At 44.8% G+C, this 13,955-nt stretch overlaps 1 protein-coding gene across 4 annotated transcripts in view; it reads left to right on the top strand.

Moving 5' to 3' along the window:
- The first annotated feature begins 1,505 nt into the window (after positions 1–1,505).
- Positions 1,506–13,955, top strand: part of LOC119448241 (uncharacterized) — a 38,322-nt gene continuing 25,872 nt past the window's right edge. For 2 of the 4 annotated variants that reach the window (XR_007466452.1, XR_007466451.1), the window contains exons 1-6: positions 1,506–2,035; positions 2,146–2,215; positions 2,302–2,440; positions 2,733–2,994; positions 6,892–7,037; positions 13,417–13,533. Coding sequence is in view for 1 of the 4 variants with exons in the window: in XM_037712043.2 (XP_037567971.1) it covers positions 1,628–2,035; positions 2,302–2,440; positions 2,733–2,998 (813 nt within the window). In the remaining 3 variants the exon portion in view is untranslated. Of the gene's footprint in view, positions 2,036–2,145; positions 2,216–2,301; positions 2,441–2,732; positions 3,097–6,891; positions 7,038–13,416; positions 13,534–13,955 lie in introns of those variants that run through there. The other 2 variants (XR_007466453.1, XM_037712043.2) reach the window with 2 other exon arrangements.

Genomic DNA, 13,955 nt, shown 5'->3' with positions numbered 1-13,955 from the left:
TTCGGCAGCGCTGGTGCTTTGACGGTGTAGAAAAGTATTTAACCTTGCGCTGTCGTCTTTGCGCAGTAGTAAGAACAGTGACTGCTCGCATTGAGCACACGATATGTGACCGCCGCAATCCGCTCGCCCCAAGCCTGTCAATTTTATTAACGTTTCGTGCTTATTCTAGTGCATCACGAAAAGCATATTACCCCGTTTTAAACAAAAGAAGTCGTAGCAGCGAGACGTGAATGCCACGTTTTCGTGATCGACTTGTCACGATGTGTTAATTGGTCACTCCGCAATTTCGGTAATATAATGAAGCATAAACTGGGTGGCATTGGCATTACTCAGCAGTACAAAAAAAAAAAAAAATCGTGAGCTTCTACTCATATCATGTCGCGTCATGCACTTTATATTACGACAAATGCATTATGATAATTGCGATAATTGCATGATTGTCGCTTAGAGGTTCGGCGATCAGAGGTGCTCTTTTATTATGTGTTTGTGGCGCCACAGGCAAAATTCTATTTTGCCTTGCAATTAAATTGTGGGTCATTGCGCTTTAATTCGCTGCTTCAAAGTGAAAGCTAACTAATGTTTTTATATGAAGACCACGTGTGACACGGCACTCTCTAGACGCAGGACGTCATAACACTGAGGCAAAAGGCGGCTATTATAATTTCCTTTCACTCTTCATTGTGGCGTTGTTAGCTAGACTCAAGACAGTGGCCACTATTAGCTGAAATAAAACAACCTAATTATTTGAGCTCCTCAAATAATTACAACTTTGTCGCATCGCTTGCTTCTTTACTTTTGTTGCACAGGAATACATTATTTTTACACCACTGCAATATTCGCCGAGAATGCAGTATTAATTAACATGCGCAACCATATATTAACCGAGTAGGCGAAATGCAAGTGAAACATACACAAAAAGTACCAAGAAAGTGCCGAAACAAAGACCGTACGGCCAAGTGCTGTGCCCCGTTGTAGGACAGTTTGCTCTTTTTTTTCATTTTCAATCAAGTTTTGGTCCAAAACCCGATTTCTAGTACGTGTTCCAGCTCCAAAATAGCAATCACCGCATGCAAACAGCTAAATTATATGCCTTCGAGATCCGGCAAGCGTTGTCCAGATGGCGTCACCAGTGGATGAAACACGGTCGTAGTCCGTGGTCCGAAACTCGACGCATGACTCTAAGTCTATGACGGATTTTCGGCTTTCACAATAGCTTGTACCGCATTTAACTAGCAAAAAAAACAAAAAAAAAAAAACATAGCGTTTAGAATCCGCATTTCAAATCCAGAGAATGCTATTCAATGACGTCATGAACGCCATTTTCTAAACAACACCTTTTTTTTTGTTACAGCTACATGTTAGAAATAAAAATTACCTTAGACAAATTTTGACCATAACAATCATATTTAGTATGCTTGAGTTATTGCTGAACATTAGCGACCGTTGCGCTCAGTGTCAAGTTCTGGTTTTGGTCGGCCGCGGCAATGTTTTGTATTTCGCGGCGTTGTCATGTGCGGTCGGTGCTCTTGCTCGCCGCTCGGTCAGTTCTAGCGCTCAGGGCAACAGAAAAGTCTGATTATTCTTTTGATAAAGTTTATCTATCTAGTTACCGATTGCCAGTGGCGAAATGCCAGGTCGGTGCGATGTCGCGGGGTGCCCGAACGGTCCACGTCGTCTGAACAAGGGTACTAAAAGCTCCGACAGCAATGTCAACTACCACACGGTGCCGCCTGACGAACCTCGACGTTCCCGCTGGTTCAGTTCTGTTCCCATGCTACAGCGGGAAGTAAAGGAGCCGATGAGACGACATGTGTGCTCTCTGCATTTCCGCCCGGAGGATTACGAGCATAATTATCTCTTAAGGCAATCAGTGGAAGTGCCTTTCCATGTGCGACTTCGTCGCAACGCTGTTCCGTCGATATTTCTTTCATCCTTCGAAGAACTTCACAACACTTCATTCCACCTGAAACCGATAGAAATCAGTAGCAAAACCTTCACCTGGGAAGCACCGCTGCTGCAAGACGAATGTGTCGTGGTGAGCACTGTCCTCTTCTTGACGCGCATGCTCTCTTCATTTCAATACTAAAATTCACCGAGCCTACGCAGCCCTCTATGGTACCGATAGCTAGCTGCCTTTATTTAAAGGCTAACGTTGCCGTTTTGATCTCGGAAGGTGACATTACCGGCACGCACCTGCATGGAAAGTAACGCGGAGGTATAAGTGTGTGCTTTTGTCGCTGTGGTTGCAGTTTTGTCTGGCGCAGCACACGGCCGGCTTCATAAACTTTCGGTACATTACAGGCTCTTTCCCCTGGCGCCAAAAACGCGGAGACGCAGACGGATTTCCTGCAGAGACCCGCAGAAAGAATTGGTTATGGTTACCGCAGCGTCGGAAATGCGAAAGGAGTGCAGGCTAAACCGTTATTGGGCCCGAGCGTTGGTATGTATACGCTCGAATACAGATACCTAGCTTCTAGCCAAAATTACTGCTGTTTTCTTTGATGGAGTATGAATACGCAGCAAGTCTGCATTTTTTGTTTAACAGCATCACCACAGAAATGAAAATAAGGTAGATAAGTAGAATCTTATCTGCTAGAGCGTGCTTGCTGCTGCTTTATGTCTGCTGGTACCTTGTGCCATGCACTTTGTCAAATTTACTGCTGTGTTCTTCAATGCTACTGTTCTGGTGCTCTTTTAATGCGAGCTTTGCATTGTGTTTTTCCACTCTGCAGGAATCCAGGTGAACACAACAATAAAGTTAATGAGATCTACGGCACTTCAAGTGAACACTTTAAAAACTATAAAACCAATTAGCGACTGTGCCGTACTTATGTCAGCTAGGCAACCAGTCATGCACCGGAGAAGTAGGCCAATAAAGGAGCTCAGCCTACGCTTCCCTCACCTGGTGCATCTCCAGTACTGCGAGAACCTCACAGGCATGACGCAACGTACAAGCAGGAATTTCACTTGCACCCCAGATGTGACCTTTGACGAGTAAGTAAACATTGCATACTACAGTGTTGCATGCATGTTGGTTCAAAGTTCGTAGTTGTAAACGGATGTCTGTGTGACACCTGAAATGTTGTTGAGATGACTGGCAGACTTAAAGTGCCTTCTGGATTTCTTTTGTGATGACCCCCACCTCCGCCTTCCTTTTTTTTTTTTTTCTTTTGTCAGCATTCATGCATGGCACACTTCCAGAGGCGGTTCTGCATTCTGCATTTCGAGGGAATCCCCACATGTTCATGCTGATTCTGCCTATCTCACTAGTGGGGCGAGTAGTTCCGCCAAGCTAGAAGCAGCAGCGCTGGCATTTGTTTAATTTTCTAGCTTTTTCTTGTGGTGTACATTGGTGTAATTTTATATACCTGTAAAAATAATTTGACATCGTGTGATCTGGGCACCACGCTTGTCTGTCTTTCTGCAATACATGCCACAATCTGTGCCAGTTTTTTGTAGCGGTGCCTTTTTCACTGATAATTCCTCTCAGTGATTTTCGCGTTCGTGAGTGGCCATGTTCGAGGCTTCGCCCAGGGTAGAGCGTCGCTTCGCCACTTACGAACGCCGATGGGCATTAGCATCGGGAAGAGGCATTGCAACAATATCGTGGCTCTGGTGACCCAAACCTCATGCAATATTCGCCGATCCTAAGCCACCAACAAAAAGCCAACACTGGGCTATTGCGCGAAAATCCTTCACTATTAAAAGAAAAAAAAGTTTTTTAGGTGCTATGAGTTAGAAACTGTTCATCACATATGCAACTAACATGTGTTAGCTACTGTAGTGTTAGTAATAGTTAGTTATAAAAAATGGTAACCATTACTAATACAGCTGTATTATCCTGATCAGAAAGCCTTGTGTGGCTATTCTGTGTATGCGTCCCCACTTTCATGGTCGTAATTAGTAATTCGCTTGATTCTATTCTGAAAGCAAATCCACAGAAAATAAAGCAAGTAACAATGAGAACCACATTTTTAATCATATTTATCACACCATCAATGTTGGGCCATGGCCATGCCAGTAGAGGCTACTCTGTGTAGGTGACTACGCTGCACAGAAAGGGGTTAACGATAAAGGAGAACAAGGGATCACACAATAAATGTGCAGGCTGCTTTGCTGCTGTGTTTAAGAATGGCTTCATTGGTATTTATTACTGTACTCCTGTGAGCAGTTTTTAGGAGTGAAGCTTCTTGGGCTCTCAGGATGTCCGTTGTCGTCGTCGTAGCTCCCCGTCATGCACGCAGTGCACATACCGACGCGCCGAAACCCCTCTCCGAGCACGCGCACGACGTCATTCGCAGAGCGCACGCAGCGCGCATACGAACCGTGCGCAGGTGTTGCGCCGGCGCTGCGCCGCTGTCGCTACACTTAGCACTGCTGTATGGAGGAGCGCGAACGTAAGTGTAGATGTCATGACTCTGATCCTACACTTCGAGAACGAGACGCGGCAGCCCAACAGCAACGCCGCGAAGCTAACCCCGAGCTACGAGCATGAGAAGCAGCAGCACGCCGACAACAGCAGGAATACCCTGAAGCGAAAGCTCGAGCAGCAGCCGTAATCGTCCAAGGAGCTTCGCTCCATCATCAGCATTCACTTCGTGAATCGGCTGCCAATTTTTTTTTGATAGCCATAATGTATATTTGAGTGAATACAGAGACTTATGGCCCTAATGTCCCATAACACTGTCTGAATATATGCTCACTAACAAGCTGACACGCAGCTGTTAATCCAGCATAATAGAACTACAGTTAATCTAAATGTTGCACTGAGTGTGTTTGAGAATAGCTCGTAAAAAATGTATTGGTGATTTAATGGTAAATGCGAGAGAAATGCCTGAGCATTACGTCGCACCTCTTTGAGATTGTGGATCGATGATTTAAACCGCATTCACCACATTACAAGGTGTTGTTGAGGAGAGCATTGGACACAAGTCCTGCCTCTTCGAGAAGTCAAGTACAACTGGCAGTGGCCCGCAGCAGACCACCGTCAGTTGCGCTATATATATATGTATATATATAGCACTTGAGCTATGCTACAAGTAACGGAACAAGTAAATATGAACTAGTAACAGAAAAAGTACTTGTTCTGTTTACTTTGTAGCGTCGCTCAAGTTCTTTACATTTGAAAGGTAGCCTGAAGAATATTTCTTTGTATATATATATGTATATATATATACACACACACACGTAATGCTAACACATTAAGAAGTTGATACTAGTCTGTGAGAGGTAACTGCTGTAGTAAGTGCGGCATTTCTTGCTTTTTCTTTCTTTCTTTTTTATGCGGAGGGTTACGCCTGTGAACATTGCTAAATATTTGCTCTCCAATTATCGCGCTAGCTAAATTGAACTTTGTTCTGTAGCTGATTTCATGTGACCATGGGACATCTGAGCTTTTTAAGCCTTAAAGGAAGTGGTGGCGTCAGTGGTGTCATCCACACAATTCTTTTCAAGTGGATATGCCTTGCAGTTTTACCCGCTAGAATTTGTAAATTGCAATATGTGCCATAAGGTAATTCATTAAAAACTCAATTCAACTTGTTTTTAATGTCGAATGATTACTCATTTAGCAGAAATTGTGTAGCTATTATCACCAGTTTTAAGAAATGTGTGCTCAAAATTTTTGACAAAATGCATTGATGTTACAGTTAACATTTCTGAGCACTCCATTCTGCACACTGCTGATAAGTGCTAATTAGAACATCAATGTATGCAACTTGAATGTGTCAAATAACACCTACGTAGTTGTATACTTTTTCAAGGTTTTCGGCTTCCATTTTGTCAAGGGTCCCACACCATGCATGCATATTCAAGTATCGTATGAATGCAAGTAATCAAAAGTAGTTTCTTCTTTAAAAAAAAAAGAACAGCTCTGCATTGCAATGCCCCAAATCCAAAATCTTACTGGCCTTAGATGTAACGTAACAAAAAATATGGCAAGGTAAGGAAAAGGTGGCGATAACATCCCACCATGGTAGTTACAGTACGTTGAAAAACAGATAATAGTACTACCTCAGTAATAGTGTCAGTCAATTTGTGAGTGGTTCTTTTCGTTGTGAAGTATATACGTGTAGTTTTCTGTTGGTTAATCGTCATTTTCTGCTGACTACACCATTCAGCAACACAGTCTAAGTTTTGTTCTAACACAGCACAGTCGCTTTGTTTACAGTTCTGTAAATCATGAAGTCATCTTCAAAAAGGTTTTAAGGATGACATCGACGCAAGTGTCATTAATCTAAATAAATATAACAATAAACTTAGACTGACCCTTCAAACACGCCTAATGTTACATTTGCATCATGCAAGAACTCACCGTATGCAAGACCCTGACATTTGCAATTTAGATATTTTTTTTTACCTGTTCAATAAGGAACTGCTGTATTGAGCTAAAACTTCTAGCATTATAAAATGGAGAAAGGCATCAAACACTTTCTTAAGATCCATAACTTTGCAAACAACGCTGATCAACAAAGGTGGATGACAATTTGAAACATCACATCAAGGTCCAACTTCATCTATAAAAACCACTTTGGTTATTGCACATCAATGTGACGATGTGACAGGGTGCACACGCTCCTATAGTATGTACAACATCGGTGGGCCATCTTCTGGTAATAAAAAAGTTGATAGCACTCGTCCTTGTCTTTTTGTCTGACCAGCGCTTTGCGTTAAGTTACCCTAGTTAGAATGCTAGATCAACTATCCCAGCGGTCTGTCTTCATGCAGATAAAAAATTACGCAGATCCAGCAGGAATGTGAGAATATATATGTGAAGCAAAGCTTCGTAAAGCGGTTAATTAGATGCTATAAATGTTATGCACACACGTTTCTTTATTGTCATTCCGTGCAACGTGTCATCTCAGCCGAAGTTTATGCTTATGTACCGCACAGATCACAAGCTATACCGAAATGGGAATTTCCACTGGGAGAAGTCGATGCAGTGATGTCACTTGGATGAAGGCGACAGTGGATGTTTCTCGAAGGAAGAATGCTGAGGAGAGGTGTATGCTCAAAGAAGTACAGCACAAAAGACAGTGGTAAGGTTGACTATTATGTGCCTGTTTTATTCCTGCATCTCTCACCTCATTGAAGCTGGCGCATCGCATGTGGTATTTGATGTGACGCACACACTGACTGTCTCAAAGAGCTAGTTGGCATTGACATGACAGAACTGTGAATGCAAATGTGGCATTTTCTGTGTGTGAACTATTTTAAAAGACAACGCAGCAGCAGCCTCAGTCAGAAAAGGCTGGAAGGGTTTCCAAAGAAAGCATTGCTTTGGTATTGAACTGAACTGTGTATAAGACATTTCGCTTTTTCTTGATTGCTGCAGATGAGATGATCACCATTTTTAAATGAAGGAATAGATACTTCATTTTTGCAACTCTTTTTTAAGAGTTCTCGGAGTCCTTAGGGACAGTGCTGAACTCGCAGATTGAAACCTCAGAAGCCTTGCTTATTAATGTGTAGCATGAGCTAACTTTTGTTTAACATGCGAAGAGGCATATTTTTTTTAAGCTGCATAAGCCAACTGCCTCCTTTGTAAACCAAGGTTCTTACATCACTGACACCACCCACAATTGCACGTATATTAGTCACAAATTTTAAAAATGTCTGTTTTAGAATGATTTCACAGCTGATATAGTGCATTTTTGCCTTTATTAAAGGGCCCCTAAACCACGTAGAGGTCGAAATTTAGTTGTGGTGTTGCAGTTGTGCACGAGTCTACAACAAACACGTAGTCGCGAGAATTTTTCGAAATGGCGCCATGATAGCGGAGTTACACGCGTCTGATGATCGAAACACGGCCTTCGCTTGTTTTGCTCTTTCCTTGGCTACTCTCCTCATCAGCTGGTCTCTCCTCTTCGCCGACTGCTCCTCCAAATGTCACGTGACATACATCATCAGCAACGCGCTTTTCAAAACACTGTCCACTTCCGGTTAAGGCACATCCACGCTAGTGGAAAATATACCGACGGCGAACCGGCCTCCAGTGCCGTAGAACGTCTACCGCGCGAGAGGTGTCCAAAGCAGACGGCAGTTCGGCCAGCGCACTGCCCACCGCACGACTGACAAGCCAGTCGACGACCACGAAGCTGCGCGCCTCCTCCACTGGCGACGAAAACATCGGCTGCAGCTTCTGTTCCAAGAAAATTAATTTCCGCTGGCTAAACCGATGCATAAATTGTACATTTTATGAAAAACGAAATCCACTTAAGGCGTTAAACACGAACAATAGCTCCGATACTTGTCTAGCTCAGCCACAGTGCAAGGCAGCTGATACCGATGGCTGACGACCGGCTCGGCTGTGCTCCCATCGCAGCCGACAGGGCCACTAATATCAGTGTATTTTCTTCTTTGTGCACAATTATTGTGAAGAGCGACAACAACGGTAAGAAAATATTGCAGCTTGTGAGCGTCGGTGATTCATTCCGAAGCGCCATCCGCTTTAGCTTTGAAGTGAACCGGAGAAGGCCTAGCGACGATATCGGCGTCGTGGAGCGATGAGCGGCAGTGAGGCTGCCGTACAAATGGGTCCTGGTCTCATCCTCTCTACGGCAAGGAAATCATGCCATTCGCGAGCAAAACCGCCGTCGAAGGGTGGCCCATGAATGGCGAACGGTGTGCGGTGAGTTGCCGGTAACATGGACAGGCCTTATTAGTCGTGACGCGCTTTTGGCTACCCGCTGTTGCTGCCGTGCCAGCCTGTGTTCAAGCAAAGCATGCCGCTATGGATCCTGTGTTGTGCGCACGTCTAGAAAGGCCAACACTGTCGCACCATGTTCCCGCAGCTAATCAGACCGCTAAGCACAACTGTGTTGGAACGTAAGCGATTTGGCACTTGCGTTGCAGGCTGTAATTACCGATTCGCAAGGGCGCACAAGCGAGCAACACGACGAGGAAGAGCAGGGAGTGCGTGTGCCTGCTAGCAGACTAACCGGAAGTCGTAGGTTCTTCCTCGACCAATCGACATCGTCACCCCCGTTGACATTACCAGATGCACCCTGGTGACATCACAACAACTGCTGTGGATACCGGAAAGGCTTGGAGAGGAGCACGGCATTGTTTTTTATTTTGGGGCGCGCCCACAGCGCATAGCACTGCAGCGTTTGGCATCGTTGATCGTGATGGCATTCTGAACTCGATGCGCGTGTTTACTTGAAATCTTAAAAAATTATCGGAGGTCGTTTAGGGGCCCTTTAAATGATGAGCACATGTCATAACTATCTAAAGCATTAAACATTTCCTCAGAACAAGCTTTCTTGTAGCAGGTGATTCGCTGGGCAACACTGTCAATAATTTTTGTGTAGTTAAAACTTGTTTCACATAGCCCCATGTCGGGGTCACTTAAATAGGTACAGTGCAGACTGCTTATAACGTAAGTCGCCGGAGTCGCGAATATCCGCACTATAACCAAAGCAACAATTTTCAAGGCCCGCACATATGCAAAACATGTGCACCGAGCCGCCACACATATGCGACAGTGGAGGAATGCGGCTAGAACGTTTGCCTTCAATTTACAATCGAATCTCGTTAATTCGAACCAAATCACGCGGCGGCACCTCCGACCAACATTACTCCGGCACCGCCATAGAGTAAAAGCTTAGGAGAGACCCCTCAATGTCGCGCGCGAACGAAAAAAAAAAATGCGGCGGAAATTTTACCCTCTCTCAAATGGCAAGGTCGCCGATTCTGCATTGCGTCGGAACATGCGTGTACGTGGCGACGCCTCAGCCACGCTACCACAGCCACACGTAGAAAATGGCAGTGAACCCTTCTTTCTCCTTTATGCTTCCATGCACACTGCGGCTACGGCGCAGAGGGAAGCAGCGGCGCTGTCCCAGGTCGGCCAACGAAACTGCCCATGCCGGCAAACGCCCGCTTCCCGATAACGGCAGAAAACGAAACTTCGGCGAGCTGGCGCCGGGCCGGCTGGAACGGCGGCGCGTGCACGGCGGTGGGCGCGCACGGTAGCAGTCGAAAGTGAGGGAGCTACGAGGGAGGGCGAGGTGAGCACCGAAGCGGCGAAGTTGCCGAGGCGAAATCTGTTCCCTGCCGCCCTCCTTCCTCACATTCCACGGTCTCCGCGTGCGCCCTTCGTCGTGATGTGCCGGCGCCACCCGCTCCCTGAAGTTTCGTTTACTGCCGTTATCGTGAAGCGAGCGTTGGCAGTTTCGTGGCGCTCGCTCTCTATGCGCGCCGTGATATTTCACGACTCGCACTCAAGATTCTGGTTTCAGCCTCACTGGCTGTTCGTTCGCACCACGTGCCCTTCTCCTCCACTTCGTCTCTCTTTCTTCCTCGAGCACTCGTTGGGGCACCCGTTTGAGGGGAGCATTCGCCGTCTCCGCTGACTTCCGTACTCCCAGGCAGCCGCACTGTAACCGATACTTCGTTTCCCGCAACTGCACTATAAGCGATACGTGTATGCATGGAGTGCTATGGGAAAATTAACAGGAGTCTGAAAAGGACCTCACTATATCCGGTCCTGCACTGTAAGCGGTTACATTATAAGTGGTCTATATTGTATATCCACAACCACAAGTACGATAACAAATTGCACTGCTGCAGCCACCTTGATGAGGCAGGAAATCTAAAATGTTACTTCCACGCTGAGGCTGCTTTACTGTTTGGTATAGGCAAAATGCACTGCATAAGTTCATCATTTCCTTCGGCAAAGCCCCACTGCCGCAGGGCAATGTTCTGTACTCTGCACTATGTGCCAAAGAATTTCAGGTGAATTACCCATCGCGGTAGCTCAGTGGCTGTTATGTTGCACTGCTGAGCTCGAGGTCATGGATTTGATCCCGGCCATGATGGCTGCATTCTAGTAAGGGCGTCTTGCAAGAATGCTCATGTACCTAGATTTAGGTGCACGTTAAAGAACTGCAGGTGTACCAAATCTAGCATGCAAAAATGAACCATTACTGCGTGCCGCTATACTCAGATCATGGTTTTGGCATGCACAACCCAAACTCTTTTACCCGAAAATCAGCTTTTTCGCATTTTTCTTACAATGTTAATAACAATACATTGGCTAGAACCACACGGTATAAGCGCAATCATGACACCTTTTGCAAACATATGCTCAAACACTTCATTGATAAACTCAGCACGTCCGTTTCTTCTGATGATCCATACAACTTTTTTTTTCTTTTCTTTTGCTTTTGTATAATACGTTGTGCATGTTCTCTTATTGTGTGCCATAATGCATAGTTGTCGTCTTGTACTTCATATCATTTCTTCCAAATTGCAAATCTTGTAATCTACTATCTGAGATCACTAGTTTTGTACTTACCTCTATCTTGCCGTTATGTATTTTTGTTATCCTACTTTATGCAGATTTTATATTTGACCCCCCTTACACAATGCCTCTGTTGAGGCCCGTAAGGTATATCTAAATAAAGACAGAGGGCCAGTTATTAAGCAAACCTGCATAGACTTCTACCTCATCGGAATGGCCACAAGTCCAGATTGTGAAGTTTGCAGGTGCAAAGAGATGATAGCGCACCTTCTGTGCGATTGTCGTCATTTCAATGCATAAAAAAAAGTCCTCAACACCATGCTCGACAAGATTTACAACTGTCCCCTCGCAGAAGCCAGAATTCTTGCTCCCTGGTCCCAGCTGATGTCGGCACAAACTGCTTTAAAAGTGCTGGTGTGCTTTTTAAAAGAAATGGGACTCATTGAAAAACTATACAATGTGCAAACTGCTGCGTTCCCTTTTTTTTTATCTTGTTCTCTTATCTTTTCTGCCCTTACCCCGTCCCCCACTGCAGAGTAGCCAACAGGACACTTACCTTATCTGGTTAACCTCTCGGCCTTTCACCTCTTGTTTTCTCTCTCTCTCTCTCTGAATAGACACTCTGTCGCATTCTTACATCACATAGAATGGCAGACTGCTCCCGTGGCAACAGTAAAATGAGTGAATTACGATTGATTTCCCATTGTACAGCCACCATTGACACCGAACTGCTTCCATTGACCCTATGTTTATGTTAACACGGTGAGAATATATATGTTTACTGACATGAATAAAAAAGCAACCATCATGGCAGTCTCCATCACTGCAGTAACAAATGCAAAAAAGCTTTTATATCATCAAAATCGCGATCTAGCTGTGACCCTTACTCTAAAGTTATATGGCAGGTTTCACCAGGAAAGGAAAAAAATGATCATCCACATAACAGTATTCAGAAGCTGTAAAGGAAACCCAGACGGGTGTCTCAGAAAATCTGTGCACTTGAACATAAAAAATTTGGGGATCCCATGTATATGTGTGGATTGGTCATTTGCAGTGGTTGTGGTAATGTAATGATTTGTAAATGCTGTACGTGTTAGTTATCTGTATTTACTATTGTGTAATGATGTGGTTTCTTCTTCGTTTATTGACCTTCAGATGGTAACCTCAGCTTGAAAATGTTTTTACAACTTTCCAGCCCACTTCAGTGCTGCCTTTGGCACTGTGGGTATGTGTTAAATAAGTGAATAAATTTCTAGAGCCAACATATAATATGGGCCTTATCTCATGACACAATCAATTATTTGAGGAGATGGCTTAGCATCGCAGTATACTGTCCATGTGTAAGGAGGCTATTCAGAGAAAAAGTCATGCAGATCCCCACTACTGTGGTAATAAAAGTTATACCAATGATTTTGCAGTCGCTGTTTTTATAGAGGCAACCACCGCCCGGTGTTCCACAGCCAAGATGTCTGAATCTTCTTACGCGTGCCACCTGGCTCGAGCATAGATAGTATGTGAGAATCGGAGTTGGATGATGAAGCTCGAATGACAATGCAGGCGGCTGCGATGGCATCGCGAACAGGAGCATATACCCAGCGGCTCAAGTTGGTAGACACCGCCAGCATCACAGCGTAGGAGGCTAGAAAGGCAGACAGAGAGATAGACTGGGCTGGGCTGGCCTGACACGGACATTCTACAGCCTCTTCTAGTTTGTGTTAAACTTAGTTTCAAGACGCGGCACTCAGACGATTGAGTGTTTACCTGGCTGCCTTGTTCTCACTGCGGTTTCTTTCAATTAATGTCAACATATTTTTATTTTCCTCTGCCATCTTAACAACTCTTTGCTCAGTTACACTTTATGGCGCACTAGCAGGAACAAAAAAAAAGCACCGCACTGCAATAGTATGAAACATTACTTCTTTGTGTGCAACTCGCCACCAACTGTCTAGTTAGAACTTAATGACATTTAATACTTCAAGATTTTCTTGCATACAGTTATACAGCTGCTGCTGGTTGGAAACTGCGAATGCAATTATAGTTTAGATAAGAGATAGATTTAAGATTGATATGGTGAACTGAAGAGCTTTAACGGTATCTTCTACCTCTTCTCAGTCTTATCTATCAGTTTGCTAGATTATTGACCATAGTTAAATGTCATTTGTTCCTCCCAGATGAACAAGTCTGCTGCCCCTGGGGGAGGAAAGTGCAAAGTGCATGTGTGAGACACGGAATACTCAATCACATGGCATCTTTGGAAAGCTCCGTAGAAAACCATCCACTGACCTGAAGTAAGTAGGCCAGAGTAGACACACACTTTGAGAAAAAAATTTTGTTGCAGTTTCACCCGAAAGGCGAAGCATCAATTGCGATAGCAAATTAGTATAGAGCTATACGGAGTAAGGATAGTAGTTTTATCAGCTGTATTAACTTGGACGTCCAGCAGCACCAGCAATGCGCAGAACTGTTGTCAACGCCATCGGCGTTTTGCCCGCGTTGGCACTTAACGCGCGCGGCGTTGGTGACTGTTGCCGGTGCCTCTGGGGGCGGCTTGGAGGTTTTCGACGAGATCAGAATGGGACGCTCGTCGAGCAGCATCAGAAATCTTACCCACCTTCTCGCCTCGCAACATTTTTATATAAATACGCATTTGGTGCCACAGCTAAACGTCGCTTCCCCTCCCTCCCTCCCATCCCCCCACGGCCTTTCGCGC

Source organism: Dermacentor silvarum, chromosome 4 (genome assembly GCF_013339745.2).
Source record: "Dermacentor silvarum isolate Dsil-2018 chromosome 4, BIME_Dsil_1.4, whole genome shotgun sequence".
Lineage (NCBI taxonomy): Eukaryota > Metazoa > Arthropoda > Arachnida > Ixodida > Ixodidae > Dermacentor > Dermacentor silvarum.
Note: the sequence above shows the minus strand (reverse complement) of the source record. Positions and strands in the feature narration are given on the sequence as shown.